This window comes from Capricornis sumatraensis, chromosome 12 (genome assembly GCF_032405125.1).
Source record: "Capricornis sumatraensis isolate serow.1 chromosome 12, serow.2, whole genome shotgun sequence".
Taxonomy (NCBI): Eukaryota; Metazoa; Chordata; class Mammalia; order Artiodactyla; family Bovidae; genus Capricornis; species Capricornis sumatraensis.
In genome coordinates this window covers 35426105-35447557 of record NC_091080.1, presented here as the reverse complement: position 1 = coordinate 35447557, position 21453 = coordinate 35426105, and the positions used below count along the sequence as shown (strand labels likewise).

General features: G+C 43.8%; 1 protein-coding gene across 2 annotated transcripts in view; it reads right to left on the bottom strand.

Moving 5' to 3' along the window:
* Positions 1–21453, bottom strand: part of DCLK1 (doublecortin like kinase 1) — a 335254-nt gene that overhangs the window by 38303 nt on the left and 275498 nt on the right. For both annotated transcript variants that reach the window (XM_068984415.1, XM_068984416.1), the window contains exons 7-10: positions 20351–20459; positions 13316–13373; positions 12196–12315; positions 8273–8419 (exon numbers count right to left, since the gene is read on the bottom strand). In XM_068984415.1, the coding sequence (XP_068840516.1) occupies positions 8273–8419; positions 12196–12315; positions 13316–13373; positions 20351–20459 (434 nt within the window). The remainder of the gene's footprint in view (positions 1–8272; positions 8420–12195; positions 12316–13315; positions 13374–20350; positions 20460–21453) is intronic.

Sequence of the window (21453 nt, the reverse complement as noted above, 5' to 3'; positions counted from 1 at the left end):
CGCTTGGATGAGAAACTAAGACCATTTGAAAAAGTTATTTGAAAAACTAAAAGGTTTGATGCAGAGTCATAAAATGCAGCCGGTGGCCATAAAATAATGTGAAAATTCACAGATAACCTGAACCCAGTCAAATGGTTTCTGAGATTCCCATAATAGAGAACTAAAAGCTGACTAATATAACAGATGTGTTGGAACAAACATAATTTTCAATGATAATATGAATTCAAGGATAACCCTGTTGAAATATTGGCTAATGAACTGTCAGGAACCACTGAGATTTCTTCACAGAGGAGCTCAATAGGTACTAAAAATTACTTCACCAGATAGAATTTAACAAAACTGGCATGAAATTGACAAAGCCATGACAAAAAAGTGAATTTACTTTTTTAATAAATATGGTATCCTTTAAAAAAGACATTGATTTTTCTTCTAGCCACAGAATATGGCCTTTATGACACTTTCTAAAAGCAGTGGATTAAATTTAAACCTTTAAGAAGTGAAGTATAACAACATTTATGCAGGGAATTACTTGGCAAAATGTATTTTATGCTCCACATACTTTAGAATTAAGCCTGCTAAAAAAACTTCATTCTTAAAAAAACAAATTCACTTTATACCAATGTAAAATCTTTATGAAACAAAAATTATGTGAAATAATAAAAATAACAAAATGTGTATATAAGTCAGAAGAGGCGCGGCAACATAAGAATAAAAAATAAAATAGCTTTTCAAAGTGTTACCCTAGAGATGTCTGTGAAGATGGAGAAGTGAATGGAAATTCCAGGAAACCTGACTCTCATCCATTCTTTAAAACAGTTATGAAACTATCTAGAAAGGAGTTCTATGCAGCTGCAGTGAGATACAGCAAACATGCGCATCCCTGACTCTGCAGTGACTGTACATCCCAGAACGCTGTTATAACTGGGAATTCAGTGTCATTGCAGTTTTTAAAAACTGTTACATTTTTGTCACACAAGTACTCACACAAGTACTATCCAATATGTCATTGTAGGAAAACTGGAAAAGACAGATAACATTACAGAGAGAAAAGAATTAAACTCACTCGCAATCTTGACACCTAGAAATAACCATTGTTAAACATTTGGGCGTATGAACTTCCAGAGCTTTCTTTCTCTCTCTTTCTTTTTCTCACTGGACAGCATACCCTGAATGCGTGCCCCCGTGAATAAGCATACATGTGTATAACGATTTTCAGTGCCTGCTGGATAGTCCATTGTATGGGTGCACCAAAGTAATAACCTGCCAGACTACCGCCCACTGCCATTTACCGAGCCCCTGCCTGGCCTCATGTCGAGGACTTCATGCTTAACATCCCACTTAATGTTCACAACAACTCTGTTAAGTACTATCACTGCTATTTTTGCAGATGAAAAATATTGAGGCTCAGAGATGTTAAGTGACTTGCCGAATGTTACACAACTAATAAATGGTAGAGCCAGAACTTAAACTCGGGCGTGTTCAAGTCCGTGATTCTAACCAGTGTGTCCTCCTGCCGCCCCATTATGCCAATATTTTAAAAAATCAGTGCCCTGACCCAAGTTATTTCTATATATACATTTTTCCTTTCCATGCTAAAAAACACTGAGATGACCATCCCTTTGTATGTATACATACCTGATATTTTTTTTTCTTTAGGTCACATTTCTAAAAGTAGAATTACTTGACCACAGAGTTCATATTATTTAAGGCTGTAGTTACGTATTACCAAACTACTTTCCAGAAGAGTTCCATCAAGTTAATCTTGTACCGAGTCATACGAGATGACTGGTATCTTCCTAAGTCTGCCAACCCTGCATATTATTATTATTATTAATCTTTGCTAGTCCAATAAGACCGTGTCATGTAAACAGTCATTTTATTCACTCATAGCTGGGCTGGGTCTTGGCTGCTGCGGGGACTTTTCCCCAGCTGCGGCGAGCAGGGGCTTGCTCTCGACTTGCGGGGTGTGGGCGCCCCATCACAGTGGCTTCTCTTTTGCAGAGCACAGGCTCTAGGGCACACGGGCTTCAGTGGCTGTGGCACGAGGGTTTAGAAATTGAGGCTCCCAGGGTCTAGAGCGCAGGCTCAACAGCTGTGGTGCATGGGCTTAGCTACTCTGCAGCATGCGGGAGCTTCCTGGGTCAGGGATTGAACCTGCGTCTCCTGCATTGGCAGGCGGTTTCTTTACCACTGAGCCACCAGCGAAGCCCCTTAAAATGAAGCGAATGATGTTATTCTACACCACAGTGACAGAGGAATGGGCGGAGGAGCAGACAGATGCTGACCCGCCCCGAGACACTGTACTTTTACTTCCTGTCTTCTCTCCCCAGGTGGAATCCCCCTGGTGGCTCAGAGGGTAAAGCATCTGCCTGCAATGCAGGAGACCTGGGTTCGATCCCTGGGTCAGGAAGATCCCCTGGAGAAGGAAATGGCAACCCACTCTAGCACTTTGCCTGGAAAATCCCATAGACAGAGAAGCCTGGTAGACTACAGTGCATGGGATCCCAAAGAGTCAGACACGACTGAGCGACTTCACTTTTCTTTTGCAGAAGTGAATGAAAGTCACTCACTCAGTAGTGTCCAACTCTTTGGGACCCCATGGACTATACAGTCCCTGGAATTATCTAGGCCAGAATATTGGACTGGGTAGCCTTTCCCTTGGAGAAGGGCCCTCAGTAAATGCTTAGTACAATAACTGGCATATTACTGTAGTAAATCATGTTTGGGGAAAATGTTCTTTTTCTTCTGTTTTCCTTCAACTTTTATCCCAATGCAGATAGAAGGACTTTTTTTCTTTCCTAACGTTTTCAGTCACTCAGTCGTGTCCGACTCTTTGCGGCCTTATGGACTGTAGCCTGCCAGGCCTCTCTGTCCATTGGATGTTCCAGGCAAGAATCCTGGAGTAGGTTGCCATTTCCTGTTCCAGGGAGCAAACTCACATCTCTGGCATCTCCTGCACATTTTTTTTTTTTTTTTTTACCACTAGTGCCACCTGGAAAAACAAGCATTCCATTTCTTCTGGGGGATTTCAGTGATTAAAAGCTACTGACTTTTCAAACAGGTATAATTGTTAGAAAGGTTTTCCTTACGTCAACCTCACATCTGTCATTAACGTCTTCTTAGTTTGAGTTCAGTGTCTCATATGCAGCACAGAAAAGGTTTCCCATCTTCCGTTCGGCAGCCTCTGCTGGGCCACTCTGCTGCGCTCTCTCCACGTGTCTGGGTCCCTCCCCACTGAGCTCACCAGCAGCACAGAGGACTCTCTTGAGAGTGACGCTCCTTCAGGGAAAGCGTCTAAGGGCACGTTGGTATTTTTAGCAGTCATGTGCTCTCGTAACGAACTTGTTATGGTCAGCGAACAGGCTTTAAACTAGTCCACATTTTCCCATTACTGTTTTTCCACAATGGTCATTAAAACAACCACACCAAAACAGACCTAGTCCTTAGGGACTTGTGTTTTTAACTCTCATTAAATTCCATCTTACTGGTCTGGGACCTTTATGGAGCCAAAGATAGTTGCAGATCTCAGTTCTGTTATTTACTATATAGACTACATCTTCAAGTCAGCTCAGTGGTAATGGTGATAAGGGTGGGGCCAGTGACAGACTCCCGTGAGAGCCGTGGCTCCCTTCCGTAGGGTGATCCCCAGTCTGTTCATCCCCGTTCTGGTGGCTCAAGTCCATCTTGCAGGTCTATTCAACTGTCTTTGTTTATGACCTCTGCTGTCCATCTGCGGCACTGGCTTTATCCACCAGTGGAGTGAGCTATCTGACCACAAAATGAGTTTACTTGAGGATTAAGACAGAAGAAAATCCATTATTTGGTAAACTCAGTGTTGACCTGAACTGGAAACTAAGAAGAGCAGGAACACAACCTCTGGTTATCACTAGGGGAAAACAAGATAATCTATTCCTAGATTCAACCCATTTTGTGAAAATGCAGGTCATTTAGCTGTACATGCCACTTTGATGGGCAGCAAGGAACAGGCACAAACACCTTGACAAAGTTTCTAAAAGGAATTTTCTGACCTAGAGAAGCAGTTTCCCTGAGAAACTGCTTTTTCCCAAACAGTATTTAGGAGTTTGGAAGCAAAAAGATTTTTGAACAGAAATTTTTTTTTTTTATATTTCAAGAAAATTACTTTGTTTATTTCTGGAATCTAATAAAAAACCAGTGATGTCAGTTATATTTTTGCCAGGAGGACTGTAATTTTCCTAAGGAGAAGGCATCTGTGTATACATTTAAAAAAGACGGTCCCAGCTCACTGCAAGAAACAGCTTGCCATCTAGCGGTGGCTCATGTAACTGGAAAGCGGTTGATCTTAGACCGTTTCTGTTTTGTTTTAAAGCAAAAAGTTCCTTTTTGTCATAAACTATCATGTCACATGCGATACATATAATGGTTTATGCATAAACGCAGCTGGGGAAGCTCTGTACTTACTCCCCTCCCTTCAGAAAGGTCTAGTCTGCAGCCAGAGTGCGCCCTTAATGTAACTGATGAATTGAGAAATGACTAAGGCTTGCCATATTTGTTTGGCTGCATCGTGCCTTGGTTGTGTTATGTGGGATCTTTAGTTGTGGCAAGTGGGATTTAGTTCCCTGACCAGGGATAGAACCCCGGGCCCCTGCATTGGGAGTGTGGAGTCGCCATTCACTCACTCTTTCATCTAATCCACCCTCTCATCCACCTGTCACTCATCCACAGCATCTAAGGACCAGGCCTGATAAAGCAAAAGAATCACATAAAATCACTGACACAATATACTAATTAATAAAATAAGGCCTTAGTAACAATGTGATAATAAAATTATAAGAGCTATTTCTATTAGGTCAGCTCCCAGTTTTTACCTAAAATATGACTGGAAGCATGACTGTACACGTTTTTTTTTTTTTTTTCATTAAAATGCCTTGATCTTTAAGTATTCAGACTTGAATAAATAATTCATAGGATCAATACAGATCTGAAGGCCAAACTACAATATTTTTATATTGCTCTTTAAGAATTAAAAATAAAAGAGTTCTCAAAGTTTTTGCTTATACGATATTATATAAAATGAAATCTATAGCTGAAATGCCTACAAATGTAATACATAATTCTTTGCTACTTATTATAAACACTAAACACTTATGAAGCAAAAATTTATCAGCAGTCTAACAATTTAGGGTTGGTTTTTGGTTTTTGTTTTTTTTTTGCGCTCTCTTCATAAAATAGTAATGCAAAGTGTGCAGCGGGGCCTTTTTTATTTAAGTTTCCGGTAGTTAGAAATGGATTGAAACTCTCTGAATTAAATTTATTATAGCATTTTTCCAAAAATAGTCTCTGGCTCTACATTTTTCCATTAGATGGTAAATCCATGCCTGGGTAAATAGTGACACTTTAAAAGCAATGTCAAAAATGATGAAAGATGATTGTTACAACTTACAGTTTTAAACAGTTTCATTTTTAGGGATAATTTAATTTTTATTACAAATAAAAGGGGAATAAAAAAGGAAGGATATAGTCGCATGGTATCTCTTTATCTTCATACAGTCCCCTTAAAGGAGACCCAAAGGAGTTAAGTATCTTGTTCAAGGTCAGAGGATCAGCCAGTGTAAGAGTAAAGCCCTTGGTTTTGAACTTTTGTCCATCTGACTATAAATCCTGAGTATGTGATTTTGTGTCTCCCATGATGATTCTTCTTATTTCTACAGAAAGGTCAACAGAATGTGAAATTAATAGAAGTCTCAAGGGCAATTAGTAATGTCATCCTAATTTGTTAAAATTATTCTATTCTTCTACCTAGTTTATGCCATAATAGCTTTATCCCTGCAAAGCTCACCAATCCTTACTACTTTCCTATAGAAAGGAATGACTATACTGGAGAAGCAGAATTACTTTAGTTTTTCATATATATATATTTTAAACCTGAATTATGAATGACTGCAATTGTGTGTTTATATATATACATATTTTTCTCATTTCATACATATTTTTCTCATTCTTAAATTAGGAAGGAAAAAGGGAGAGATTTTTTTTTTTCTTTTTTTGGGTAATTTAAAGTAAAATATGTTCAAACAAGCACAGTACTTTCAAAGTATCCTGCAAATTGTCATTTGTAAAAGCACACTGCTCTGTAACCATTTATGTCATTTATAGAAACAGTGCTCTGGTGAGAAGCAGGTGAACAATGGGTACAGAAAACCGAACTGCAAAAGCGGAAAGGAAAATGAGACTTTAACTTTCCATCACTGAATTTTCGGAGCTTAGAGAAATTTTTAAACAAAGGCTCAGTTGTAAGTCCGTTCCCGTGAGACAATCCTACATAAGTCAGGACACAGGAAGAATGAGTGCAGACGAGGGGAAATTGCTGCCATTTATGGAGGCAGCTATGCAGAAGAGAATGTTTAGGCTACTGTGGAGATGTGGAATTTGAGGGCCAATTAAGTCAGAAGTCCATCATCTGACCTCTGCCACCTTCATTAGCCAGCAGCTCCAAGATCACTAACCTAATTGCAATTAACTGCTTGTGTATGTATTTCTTTCTTTTCTTTTTAATGCTTATTTTTATTTGGCTGTGCCGGGTCTTAGTTACAGCATGTGGGATCTAGTTCCTTGACCAAGGATTGAATCTAGGCCACCTGCACTGGGAGCTCAGAGTCTTCGCCACTGGACCACAAGGAAGTCCCTGTGTACATATTTTTTAAATGCCTATTTTTCCTACTTGAATGTCCCTCCACGGAGGCATGCGTCTTCCTGTTCCCTGGCACAGTCCCTGGCATAGGGCAAACAAGCAGTAAACCTCTCTCCCCAGTTCACATTTTACATAGTCTAGTGGTCAAAAGTCTGAGGTGTGGAGTGGAGCAGAGCGAGGATGTGACCTTGATTCCTCCACTTAGGAGTGATGATGGCCTTGAGTGGGTCTTTCAACTTCTAGGCACCCAGTTTGCTCCCCTGTGAAATGGGACAGTAACCGACTTTACCCCACATGGCTGTTGTGAAGATGAAATGAGATACTGAGTGTAAAGTCTTAGCATGGGGTGAGCACAGAGGTGATTCTCCATAGCAGCAGATCTTAGCAGTCGTTACTGGGATTGGGAGTTGGGTTGTTCCTCTGCTTTTATTGTATTTTTTAAAAATATTTATCTGGCTGCGCTGGGTCTTTGTGGCATGCGGGATCCAGTTCCCTGACCAGGGGTTGAACCTGGGCCCCTTGCATCGGGAGCTTGGAGTCTTAGCCACTGGACTGCCAGGGAAGTTCCTGTTCATCTGCTTTTAAACTTGAAAGTTCACTGAGATCACGTGGGGGAGCTGGTGGCAATGCAGACCTGCACCCTGTCACCAGTCACCAGATTTTGATTTGGTGGGGCTGCAGGGAAGCTCAGAAATTTACATTTTTAACCAGCATCTGGGAGTAATTCTGATCCAGGGCGTCTCTGGACCACCCTTGGAGAAACACTGCTTTAGAAAGAGAATCCTCATTTCCCAGATTTCCGAAGAGATGGACAAACTAATAGTCAAGTAATACATGACTCTTTGGGTTGGATAATGAAAGTAAAAGAACAATTAGCATCTGGAGACGGGGAGAAATTCAATATATTTCATTAAAATTCCACCCTGAATAGCCAACAAAATTTATATTACTCCCATATTCACTAGTGACAGCTCCCTGATGCCCAGTCTCTGTCCCCTTAATTCTTTCAATACCGTCCCCTTAACAATGGGATCAAGAGAGCACGGGGGTGGTGGTAAGAATGTCTCTGATCTGTAAAATCAGTCTTCTTCGTCATGATCATTTTTATGCTGAGGGGCTGGTGTCTTGAAAACTCACAATGAAATTTATCCTTTTAGCTTTTAGATCAGATTATTGGGATGTAAATTGGGAGACTAAGTCTAAAAGGCCTTCCATTTTCTTTTTTTTTTTTCTCCAAGTAAAAGCTTTCTAACACCAAAGTGCTATCGATAAGTCATGCAAGCGTAAATGCTCCTTGTGACTGTGTTGGCCTGGTCCATGGTCTTAACCACAGCCCTAGATTTCCTGAGTTCTTTTCCTGTCCCCCTGCCTCGGGTTTTTATTTGCTAATAAGTTAAGTGCTCCTAATGGTACATTAACCCTGACAGATCAACTTAAAAGACCAGTTTCCAGCTAGTTACTGAAGGCCAGCTGGAAACTAGCCTTTAAGGGTTTTTTGTTTTGTTCTTTAAGAAAATGAAAAAGAAGGAAAAGAAGTGTTCATATTCACTCATGCATGAGTGCTTGGAGCTCAGGACACCCTGAAGTCCGAACCCTTCTTACCAGCAGATTCTCTGGTTTGATGTCACGGTGGACAATGTTGAGGCTGTGCAGGTATTTGATGGCGCTGGCCAGGTTGTACAGCATCCCACTGGCATCTCGCTCAGTGTATTTGTTAGTGGAGGTGATGGCATCGAAGAGGTCTCCTCCCTGAGAGAGCACAGCAGGAGGAAAAGTGGATTAACAGATGGTCCGGTGGGGCCCGGCCTGGAGAGGCACCCGACACGCTATGCGCGCCGGGTTTCTGGGTTCCAAGAGCTTTCCCTGTCACCGCCCTCTCAAAGGCCCAGGAACCCTATGGTGGTTTCTGCCCCCACTGCAAGAGCCAGTGACATTTCCTCCAGAGCTCAAAGAAAGGAGGAGAGGATTCTGCCATTAAACTCCCAGCTGGGGGTGGGGAAGCGGAGCTGGGTCTCCAGGGCAGAGACCTTGGGGCACTGGCTATCCTGCTGGCATGTGCTACACCAACTGCCAGCAGAAGCTCAGACTCATAATCCCAAGTCTCCTGGAATGAGAAACACCACAGATGCACCCTGAACAAAACGTCCTGCGGCCCTGTGAGCTTCACACACACACGCTTCTCGTCATTCTCTAGTCTAGGTCTCTTGGAGTGGGCGTCACGTCTTCTTTTTCAACAATGTGCCTCCTTGTAAGGAACAGAGAAAAGGGCCAGAAACTGTCACCCTAGAGATGAAAGAGAAAGAGAGGGAGGAGGACGGAGACATTTCAAAGAAAGATTTCCAGGCCCATTACTCATCCGAACTTTTGTTTCCACTGTTCTGGGCTAATTTATTGTTATTTGGTGAAGCGAAGATTTCAGGCTCCAATTTTAGATCCATTTATCTGAAGCCCTTTCAGAGAAGTCAGACTTCTCTGACAATGTGTGCATCCTTTTTTGCACACGAGGCCCCAAAGAACCGAGCTCCCCCCGCCAGAGGCTGACTGTGTTCATGTTACCTAAAGGGCTAAGAGATTTAATTTGTTGTTGTTGTTGTTTTAATAGCAAACACAACCTAGAGCACCTGTAGGCTGACCATTTTCAAATCCCACTCCCTAACCTGGCCCTCTGTGACCCTGTACGATCCCTGCTCGGGGGAAGGGTACCCTCAGCCTCAGCAGTTCCCGAACTAAGCAGATACATTTTTTTTCCAAAACGAACACTGTCTCTCTCAGTGTTCTGTCTCTCAAAGGCGAGGTTGTGCAGCTTTGCAGGTTGTTCCCGTGCCACCCAGGGAGATGGGGTTTGCACGGCGGTCCAGGTGGACAGCACCCCTGACCGTGTGTCGGGCTGTAGGAGGTGACCCTGCCAGACTCCACCACTGTCCTCACAGTCTAAACTCAAGACAGCCTGTAATCTCATTCCTTCTTCTTCGCCTTCCACAAAGCAGTCAACAGATCCTCTTAGTCCTGCTCTAAGACCTGCCTCTGACACAGCTTTCTGGGCCGTCTCAGGCTCTCTATGCAAAGACCTTGTGTACGATTGTCACCTCCCACACCGCAGGTCAGTGTTTCCTATCTTTCACTCATCATGAAGTCAGCGTTCTGTTCCCATGGCTCTCCCCACTCTGCCCCCAGCCTTCACTCCAACTTTCTTAACCTCATCTCCTATCTCACCTGGAGCAGCTGCCTTTATGCTCCACGTAGTGTGAGTCTTCCCTGCTCACCCAGACAGACCAAACCCTCCCCCGACTCCACACTCCAAGCTCATCTGAGAGTCCCCTCCACGCCCTTTGTCCTTCTGGCTCCCGCTGATCTCTGAGTGCCGGCCCAAGGGCTGCCCCCGCACAAGGCCCTCCTTGCTCTTGACGCAGGCAGTGTGCACACGTTCGCTTCTGCAGCTAGAAGTCTGAAGTCCCGTTATTGGTACTTATGGAAGTTCACCCTTGAGAATGGTTTTACTGTTCACCCACTTCACTGTTTTCTGGAACACAGACCTTATTTATCCAATGCCATCAGGCCATCCTGGGCCCCCTGATGGACTCTCAGGGTTTGACAAACTAAATTCCTCAGAGGGGTGTCATGGGAGCTTTTCAGGTCAAATGTGGGGCTGGTCTTCTCTTCTGAGATGCTTCCAGACCTGGTCACACAGACATTCTCGGTCAGACTAAATGCAGGGGTACGATACAGTGGTGGAGAAGGGAACAGCAACCCACTCCAGTATTCTTGCCTGGAGAATTCCATGACAGAGGAGCTTGGTGGGCTATAGTCCATGGGCTCACAAAGTCTCAGACACTACTGAGCGATTCACACACACACACACACACACGCGCGCGCGTGCACGCGCACACACACACACACAGACATGCGCACACACGCGCGCACACACACACACACATCCAGTGGCTCAGTTGAAGAGTCCCAATGCTGAGTTTTGCAGGCACAGTCCAGGCTTGTTAGACTGGTCACCCGGAGAGAATCCACAAAGGCTAAGTGGTACGTTGCTACTGTCACCTGACTAAGCATATTACTGACAATCGGATTAAGCTTTCCCACAAACTGTGTTCTGAACTATTAAGCCTTTTCCTCTTTTATATCTTATCTTCAAATTTAATGTAGTCTTAGCTCTCCAAAACCCAGCCAATAACAGGGGGAATTAGTTTTTAATGGCACCCAGAGGGGTAGCAGGAATGATTTGAAGCTGTTGCTTTAAAAATTAAAGTCATTGTAAAATTATTATTCTTGGTCCTAGATAAAGTATAACTTACAATGTTATAATTACCAAACTTTATTTGGTAATAAAGCATCAATATGAAAATTTCCTGAATAATGAAACTGACCTTTCTTGGTTGGATTAAGCGATTAACATTTTTATCTCCCTCAATCTCAACAATGACCATAACCTGGTGTTAGTACAAACTAAAAAGGCTTCACCCTCAGAGAAAAAAAGTCTGAACTTGAAGTAGAAAGAAAACAGACTTTATCTACAAATATAGATTAATCACTAAGTTAAAAGAAGGCCAACAGACCTAAAACAAAGGAAGTCTGAAGAATGAGAATTTAAAGTCCCTAGAATGAACATTTTTCTATACAGTAAATGATTGATTAATTAAATGCTTTGTTGGCCTGAAATTTTTACAGAAGGAAACCCCACATTCCAGCTGCCACCAGCTCAGCCGAGTGGTTCTAAGTAGAATTCCTGGAACCCCGGAGGCTCACTGGCACACCCCTGATGGAGACAATCATCTGACTCACTCACAACTAAAGTAGGAATTACCCATGCCTTTGGTCAGATTAGCATAACAGAAAAGCCTTGAGCAAAGAACAGCTTTATGAAAATAGAACATTCAATTTTAAAAAACTTCTAATTAAGAAAATTTCACATATGAAGCAGAGGAAATAGGTGGGTTACCTTTCACATAGATTCAACCACCATCAACATCTGGCCATTCCTATGTTATATGATTGAATAGAATAAAAACATAATTTTATGTGGCGGGATGAGATTGTACCCATCACTGAGAGGCAGTATTCACATTATTATTAACGGGTGCTGTTTTTCTATTACCCTGGAGTCTAAAAGTTCAGAGCTTGTTTTTATGATAATGAATGATACTTTTGGAGTAGTTCCTGGAAAAGTTAGCAGTTTCTGCTGGAGTAACAACAATCATACTGGTATCTAATACTTTGTGTCACAGAAGCTGGTGAAAGGGATTTCTTTTACCTTCAGAATAACACTCTTAGCAATATCTCATTTTACACAGGAGGGGCCCAAGGTACAGAGTGGTAGACCCAAGGTCAGGGACTATTTCGGTCCAGGCTGAGACTTGAACTTTGGGGATATAATTCTAGTGTGAAGACTCTTAACCGTTACACCAGTGCACAGCAGTGAGACTGAATACGGCTGAGAGGAAACGAAGGAGAGAGCTCTATCTTGCAGGAGAGTGAGGTGCCATATATAGGTTTACCTCTTTTTCCAAAACACACACCTTTACTAATTCCATGACAAGATACAGCTCAGTTGGCACATCCATTTCTTCGATCAGAAGGACAATATTGGGGTGCTTCACTCTTCTCAAGATAGACACCTCATTCTGGATCATGTGTTCCTGTTCAAGAGAAAGTTATCTCCATCAAGACACACAGCAAAACAATGAAGGGCTAACTCAAATTAACAAAGCCATACTATTTAAGGGTTTCCCTGGTGGCTCAGATGGTAAAAAGTCTGTCTGCAATGTGGGATACCTGGTTCGATCCCTGGGTCAGGGAGATCCCCTGTAGAAGGGCATGGCAACCCACTCCAGTACTCTTGCCTGGAAAATCCCATGGACCAAGGAGCTTGGGTGGGCTACATACAGTCCATGGGGTCACAAAGAGTTGAACACAACTGAGTGACTAACACTTAACTTATACTATTTAAAGATCAAGGGAGATATATTTTGCTAAAATATAATGTCTATCTTAAATTCTGATATTCGTATAGCCTGCTGCTGCTGCTGCTGCTGCTAAGTTGCTTCAGTCGTGTCCGACTCTGTGTGACCCCATAAACAGCAGCCCACCAGGCTTCCTCGTCTCTGGGATTCTCCAGGCAAGAACACTGGAGTGGGTTGCCATTTCCTTCTCCAATGCATGAAAGTGAAAAGTGAAAGTGAAGTTGCTCAGTCATGTCCAACTCTTAGCGACCCCATGGACTGCGGCCCACCAGCCTCCTCCATCCATGGGATTTTCCCGGCAAGAGTACTGGAGTGGGGTGCCATGGCCTTCTCCGTCATATAGCCTAGATTTGGCAAAAGATATTGAAGATCCTTAGAAGATGCTTGTAATTTCAGAGCCTACCATGGTTAACTATAACTGCATGTAGAAGGATGAAATGAAACTTAGATCACAAAAGTAAGAGAAGAAGCAAATACAAGAACAGAGAAGGAACTGAAATAATATCCCATCATTTCAACTGACTTTGATGCCAGGAATATTATAGAATAAAATTATATCCTAATAAGTATATAACATGCTACTCTACCAAAACACAACTCCTAGGGTGAACATATGTTTATTTGGGGGTTCCCTCCAAAATAATATATTTTCAAAAGAAGAAAACCTTATACATACTTTGCCTCGACACTTGCTTTTCTTGATAATTTTCAGAGCATACTCCCTAGCAGTCGACCTGCAAAGAAAAAGGTTTTTTTTTTTTTTTTAATAAATGTAATTTCTGATGTGTTGAATCATCTTGTTAAGGATTCACTGGTACCCCATTGATCTGGCATCACGGTGTAAATATTTTGTAAAAAATTCTCTTTTCTGTTTTTAAAAGAAATATGTGAATTTTAAGGGGTTGACCAAGTGTAAGGACAAAACAAACATGATAGCTCAGAAACGTCACAAGCTGTAAGGCTGTCATAACTGTAATAAAGCTACTGCTACTGCTACCCCCATGGGTAACTCCCCCTTGCAGGTGGCTGTGCCCTGTTCCTTCCTCTAAAGTGGACATGAAATAGGGGTGAGCTTCTGCCCTCTTCTCCATTTCTCTTGAGGTCATCCATGAAGTGACAGTTTTCTGAATGATTCTCATGGTCACACTGATAACATTCAAGACGCAGTTCACCCTCTGTAGACTTGGGCTGTGTGCAGCTCTGTGTGTTCTGGTGGAGAACTCATGAATGAGGTGTTCAAGGAGTATAGCAAGGGATACAGTCGTTATCTGAGCATCCTGTGACCTCTTGAGCCTTTCAAAAAAATATTTATTTATTTGGCTGTGCCGGGTCTTTGCTGTGGCACAAGGGGTCTTCGATCTTCGTTGTGGTATCCAGGTTCTCCAGTTGTAGCTTGGAAACTCTTAGTTGCGGCATTTGGGATCTACTTCCCTGACCAGGGATCAAACCCAGGGCCCCCTGCATTTGGAGTGTGGAGTCTTAGCCACAGGCCCTCTCATTCAATAGAAATTAAATGGAGGTGACGATTATAAACAGCTCACGTTCCCAAAGCCACCTGGCAGTGCTAAATCAGAGCTTGAGTTTTTGGGGTCTCTGCTTCTCTTATAGCCCAGCCAACACTGCCCGTCCTCCGTCGTGGGTGTGGGCGGGAGGGCTTAGTCATACTGAACCTTTAAATAGCTTCCTAACTTGTGTGGCCATCTCTCCGATACTGTAGTGCCAACAGTGACGGTCCACTGTCGAAGGACACAATGCACTCTTAACAGGCACCGGGAACCACTACTTCACGATCATTCCTACTTCAGATCTAGTTGGGAATCCAAGAGAGTGCAGCTTCTTACCTATAGATAAAGGCCAACTTTAGAGATCCAAATGAATGCAATGGGAGCAAAGTTGATTAAGAACAAAATTTCAAACTAGGGTTTTAAAATTTTCACTTTGGAGAATCAAAGGGGAATTTCCTAGTCGTATGTTATGGTAAGAGCAAGACAGTGATGTGCCTATAAATTAAGAGACCAGATAGTAACGATGTGTTTCAAGCATTTTAGAAACCATTCATGTTGTTTGCTTCTCTTTTTAAAATATGTATTGATTTATTTACTTGGCTGTGCCAGGTCTTAGTTATGGCATGTGGGGCCTTTAGTTGTGGCATCTGGGATCGAACCCAGATGCCTGCGTGGGGAGTGTCGCGTCTCAGCCACTGGACCACCAGGGAAATCCTCCTGTAACATTTACTTCCAAAGCTCCTTCTCCCACTGCACTTCCAGGACCCTTCACTGTACTAGCTTGCAGAATAAAATAAACATTAACCAAACTGTTATAATTGTATCTAAGGAGAAAGTCTAGAGGCTTCCCAGGTGGAGCAGTGGTGAAAAACCTGCCTGCCAATGCAGGAGACTCACATCCCAGAAGGATCGCAGGGACTCTCTAAGCGGCACTTTTTAAGCGGCTTCTGAAGAGTTTCATCTGCAACCATGAAAATATTTAATCAAGAGGAAAAGTAAAAGCTGAAGTGTTTCTGGGTTCTGCATTTCACAGATCACACACAAAATTATAATAAAGCAAATCTGAGACTGGAATATATGAGCAGTTTCGAATCTAGTCTGGGATGTTTCATCTGATCGCAGGGAATCTGGACTTCAGGACTGAAAGCTCTGATAAGAACCAGCCGTACCAGGCAGGGCGAGAGAGCTAGGACAGTGCTTGGGAAGGTGCTGGTTAGAAGAGCGGAAACTTCCTGCCTGTGTCTTCCCCATGGTTACCACCTGATCCTCCATTTCCCTGGAATGAGCAACATTAAAGCTTTGCTATACTCAAAACAGAAAGCTGGAGTGGGACCCAGGCAGGCTGACTCCTCCTCTACAGCCAGACACACAAGCAGCAGAATCCTCAGCAAATAAGTGAGTGTGCTGGCTTCCAGGACACCAGGCAACCAGGTTGCATGCTGAGCCTCCAGCTGAGGGGCAAATGCAAGCAAACCTGAGCCGCAGCGGCCCACAGCTTCCTAGGAAGAGGACCTTGTGGGTTGACTACCCAGAATCTTACAAAATAGGAGTCAACACTCACTCAGATTTACCCACATTTTGTATCAAAGAGCCCTGTGGAGGAACCACCAAAATTAATACTGCAAGTTTGTTTTTTTTTCTGGATTCTTTGAGAATGGAACTATAAAGTCATAATAAAATCCTTAATTACTAGAAATGCATGTTTATAAGGAAAGAGGATGAATCTGGACTATAAGACTAAAAACAGGTGTTAGGATTAAATGTCCACCATAAGAATAAACACGTCATGGCTTGCTTTCAGTCGGTAAAAGAAAACATTTGGCAAGAAATAAAACCTCAAAGTATCTGCCTTCCTCCATACTCTAAACTGAGGACCGCTGTGCCCGTGTCAGCATCCAGTAAGCAGGAGCGTGGTTCTTTGTCGGCCACATGGGAGATAAGAGACCTGACCTTTGACCTCAAGGAGTCTACAGTTCGGTGTGTGGAGGAGAGAAGACACCTGGGTTGCTGGGGAACATCTAGGCCGTTCACGCATATGTTCCTGAAATTACACCCTTGACCGCTCATGGAATCACAGAGACCTCAAAGGCCACAGCTAAAGAGACAAGCTTGGGTTTCCTCCTTGTCCGTAGGAGCTCAGTGTGTAAGGTCACATTCCTATTCAGTTTGACCCCAGGCTAGAGCTCGAACTACTAGGGAGAAATGTCTGAACTTCACAAATTGGAACTAAATCTAGCCTTTCAGGGTTGTACTGATGATGGTTGGGAGAACGCTATCTTGTTTAGCGCAATGATTCCGGGCCCCAGGACAGTCTTCTCATCCCTTCCCTCAGCCCTGGAGGGCTGCAGAATGTTAATTCAAAGGGCACTCTGGACTAAAGGGATTTTTGTCGTTTGCTCTGTTTTGATGATTTTTATGAAGATTATGTGGAAGAGGAAACACAGTTTCGCAGGCATTTTTCTGCCACAGCCTTTACTGACTGTCATGGCGATCCTTTGCTTATGGGTGAGGTCCTCAAGCAGAGTGGCGGTGTGACTCTCTCTGTGCCCCAGAAATGCCCAGCAGAGGCCTGAACTAGCAGGGCCTCCAAACACGTTGGTGGAGCTGGGAGAACTCCAGAGGCTGATGGCGCTTAGGACATGACAGGGAGACCCTGTCTCCTTGAGGAGGGAATCCGCAGCACCCTTTGTTTACCCAGTAATCAAAGCTAAATCTCAGCCTCCTCTGTGAGCAGAGAACAGAGGCACCCCAGAAGTGTCTTGTCAGACATCTCTGGAGTGGAGCTGTATTTTAAATGTGAACTTGGGCCTTGTGGCTATCAGGGGCCAGAGTATCCTTAGGGAGAAAAGAACACTGTCAGCTGAGAGACACTTAAAATCTTTCCCACTGATTCATCCTCCAAATCCCACTTCAGAAGCAAATGCCTCCAATTATAGGTGCATGGTTCTTCAAACGCCTGAGGACTTTCTAGGTGGGTGCACCCATGTTGACGATACTGCAGTCTCAGCTTGTTCTTGTGGGTGTGGGCCTGTCTCACACCACTGCCAGAGCCAGTGCTTTCAACGTGTGGTTCTTTGAGTTTATCCTATTAATTTTATTTATTTTTTTGACTGTGCTGGGTCTTTGTTGCTACTCAAAGGCTCTCTCTAGCTGTGGTGGGCAGGGGCTACCCTTCACTGAGGTGGGCAGTCTCCCCACTGCAGCGGCTTCTCTTGTTGCAGAGCGTGGGCTTTGGGCACAGGGGCTTCCGTAGTTGTGGCTCGTGGGTTCCAGAGCGCTGGCTCAGTAGTTGGGGTGCACAGGCTTAGCCGCTCCGTGGCACATGGGATCGTCCCAGACCAGGGATTGAACTGGCGTCCCTTGCACTGCTGGGCAGACCCCTAACCACTGGACCACTGGGGAAGCCCTCAACGTGTAGTTCTTTGCATCTCCAGGTGGAGCAGGGAGAGAGGGAATCAGGAGTGGCTACAATTTTAACCCAGTTGAATCCTGTGCTGCCAAAACATGCAAGCAGTCAGGTGGGGAGGAGGGCCGGGAGCCACCCGAGACACCATGCCTGCTCACAGCCACGTTACTGGTACCCGTGGCTTGACCGGTAATTCATCTACACAGAGCCAGGAAGCCAGGGACGAAGGGCACCTCATCTCAAGCCCTCTATCCATCCTCGGATCTCTTCTTAGCACATTTCAGCTTTGTGAGTTTTCTTTGAGGCCTCGAAAGGCTCCACAAAACAGCTTCTAAAGTTCGCCAGCACCTTTCAGCACATCCTAAGGGCTCCCGAGGCCACTGGAGACGGTGCTACAGGGAGACAAGTGGAAACTGAAATGGGCCTGGCAGGCCCCAGGATGGGATGTGTTGACACAGAATCAGGGGAGGGATGCGATGCCACCACATCCACCGTTGCAGGAAACCCTCCCCTGTGACACATCACTATCAGCAGGAGGAGTCGACCTGGTCTCGTTCATCCACATCCATCCTTCCAAATACGGCAGAATGTCCCCACACAAGCAGTGTGTGCCGCTCAAAACATTCTTAGCTCCCTTTTATTTTCCTGGACCTCTGGAAAGTATTAAAAGATCACTCCAGGATACTTCTGAGGAGAGGGGGCAGCTGCCATATGTTCTGGTTCAGCGGGAGCTGAAGACTAACACTTCGGGGAGCAACCTGGTGCTTAGACTCTGAAGGCGCATACGACAAGACCTGAGATGTGAACTCCTGCAAAACGGACGCAATGTAAACCAGAAAGAAAGAAATTAATCCGGGATGAAGAAATGAGAAATTTCTATCTGGGAAGACCAGGGCCATGGGACTAAGATGCTATCGTGATCTGAAGACGGGCATATGCCAGACTCAACAGATGATGCCCCTGGCAGGGAACCAGGCCCCGTAGGGGAAGAGCACCACGATGCTGAACTTGGGATTTTCTGCTGCAGCACACATTACATTTAAAGGGGTTGCCTTTCCTATCAGTAAAAGCACAAATGAAAAACCAAATTATACACACACACACTTCCAAACCCATTACTTTGAGAATGGCTTTCCTGATGTCACTTCTGTCTCCTTCGTACAGGGACAAATGTGACGTGTGTGACTTTGGCCCTGGTTGGAGGCGGGGGGCAGTGGAGCAGAGTGGTCCAGTGGCGTGGGGTTTGGAGCTGAACTAGCATCCATGCCTTGACAAATAGAAATACTTAACTATCTGACGCTTACTGAGAGGCATTTAGATTCTTCAGGCGTTCTTTATATACAACGGAAATAGTTCCAACACCATGGTATTATTATGATAGGTCAATAAAACATCCTAAGTTAAGGACCTTGCATATGGTTTACGTTCAGTAAACAGTGGTTGCTCCTGTTTGGGGAGGCGTGAGGCCCAGAAAAGTAATGGGGCATTTTCTACGTTTGTCAGTCACGGAGCAAACTGTCCAGCTTTGTGGTGGGAGCGGGGCGGAGAGGAGCAGGGGAAGAGGGCCTGGGAGGGTCCGCTAAGGCGTTTCTCAAGCTGCCCGCCACTCTTGCCTCTCCCCACCAAGGAGTGGCTGCTCGAGGCGGGTGCCACCACGTCTGCAGGAGTGGCCTGGCCCAGCTGGTATGCTGGGGGGGCACAGTGTGAGACCCACTGCTCCAGGGGAGCCTAACGGGGGCTCCATTGCCTTAGCCGGGCAGAGGGTGAAGGGGAGCAATTCAGTGGACACTGGCCAAACTCAGGACCCTCGTGTCTGAGGCCCAGGCAGACGTCCAGCTCAAAGGTGACTTGAATCTTTGTTTCTAAGTCAAAGGCCTTGCAGAAAATAAGTTCCAGTTCTGCAGGTTAGAACTTTTAGTCTGAGGCATCTGCTTCAAATAGAGGCAGAGCTTAGAGCCTTTGTGTTGAGAACTCGGGCAGGCGGGCCGAAAAGAACACTGGGGAAGATGTTCACCCCAGCCAGCCCCTGGAAGCCAGCGGACACGCTCCCTTAAGGAGAGGGGCACGTGCCTCTGGCTCTCCAATACCCTGCTCACCAGCCCTGAGAAGAAGCTGCTGGCCGATCGGGTCATCCTGAAGTAAGGAATTCCAAATCTAACACTGGACTCAGGGTTTGAGGCGGCCTTAATCTAGGCTATAACTATTACTTGTCACTTCTCCAACTAGTAGCCCCTGCTACTGTCCTTGATTAGGTACTGAGATCCTAGGGATAAACCTTTCACTCTAAGCCCTCCCCTTTGGCCCACAAGAGCGCCTGGCTTATTCATTTTAAAACATTTTAATGTATTAAATGCTATTTTTTGTGCGGATCAGTACAGTTGCATTGTGAAGCTTTTCGAAGTTCTTATATTTAATTTTATGACATATACATGTGAGAAATAATACACCAAAGAATGTTCTGACATTTACAAAATGTCTCCCCAAAATGTAGAAAAAACTACTAAGCTTTTTTTTAAAAAAACAAAAGGACTTACCTGAAAGAGCTGGCAACATTTTGCTGAGTACATTAAAAAGAAAAATCAAAGCTCTTAATTTATAGATTGTCCCCAGAAATCACTACATTTTTCAAGTCTGTTGTTAGATGAGCTGTTCTTTCTTTTACATTTTTTTTTAACATCTGGAGTTGAGACATTAACCTATTCCATATGGTTTGCCTCAGACCGCAAATAAAGACACAATCTCGGAAAACATAACCCCAAGTGTTTCCTTTAAAGCTCGATGCAAATGATATCTTTCTCACCTTTCTACACATTCCTTGACAACAGCAAAATTTCCATCTCCTATTGTCCTTCCGACTTTATATCGTTCTGTTATTGTGGCTGGAATCTGGAAGCCTTCCTCCGACACTTCTGAAAGAATCATTAGTTTGTTTTTATTGGTAGAAAAGGGAACACAGATGTAGTGCATAGGAGACGTTTAGAAGTATCATCTAATAGACTGGCACTGATTCAGAATCAATATGTCATTTTCTGGACAGGCAGGCCAGTCTCCCACCCCTAGCCCCTTGCTGACGTTGTATAATCAACTGTTTCTACTAAAACAAATGATCAACTTAAAGAAAATGTAAAATCTATGGGGTCCATTCCCACCTATGTAAGACCAGCTAATGCTTCTGCTGAAGCGGGTTGTCTGAGGAGGAAATTTTGCTTTTCATTTCATGCCAATTTGATCAATAGCATTTATGAATACCCATGGTGTTCAGAGACATGACATTCCTAGGTAGGGAGGAAAATGCAGTTTGTAAGGGACTCTGGACCGCTTGACACCATACAAGCATGAAAAATGCCTGCTGTTTGGACACTTAGCTTTACTACATCCTGAAATAGAGATCTCCGTAAAATTCCTTATGTTAGAACTAAGCACTGATCACCGCCCCTCCCCAGTATCAATGAGCAGATTTTGGACAAATGTTCTCACCAGCAACCTGCGTAGCAGATGTTGAGTTAAAATTGCAGTATCTATTATGTCTGCGAACACAACAGTTTTGTAGTTTCAATTATGTTAGTGCCACTAACACAACACATTTTCCCCCTTAAAATGCATTTTGAAATATTTTACAAATGCCTAATAATGCTTTAAATATCTAAGGTCATAAAACTAAATAAGCCACACTTAGGTCACATAAATATAGTGGATAACCTTTAACATCTTAGGGGTATAAAAAGCCTTTTATAGCCGGGCTCTAAAATTTACATGCTTTAAAGTTATAAATCCTGGCTTCTCCCTCAGGCAACCTGAATACAAAATGTGGTGGAAGCCTAGTGCGCTTTCTAAATGTGCTCCTTTTCTGACCTTTATTACAAACTGAGACTAAACATTTCTTCTCAAAATAAAATTAAAACC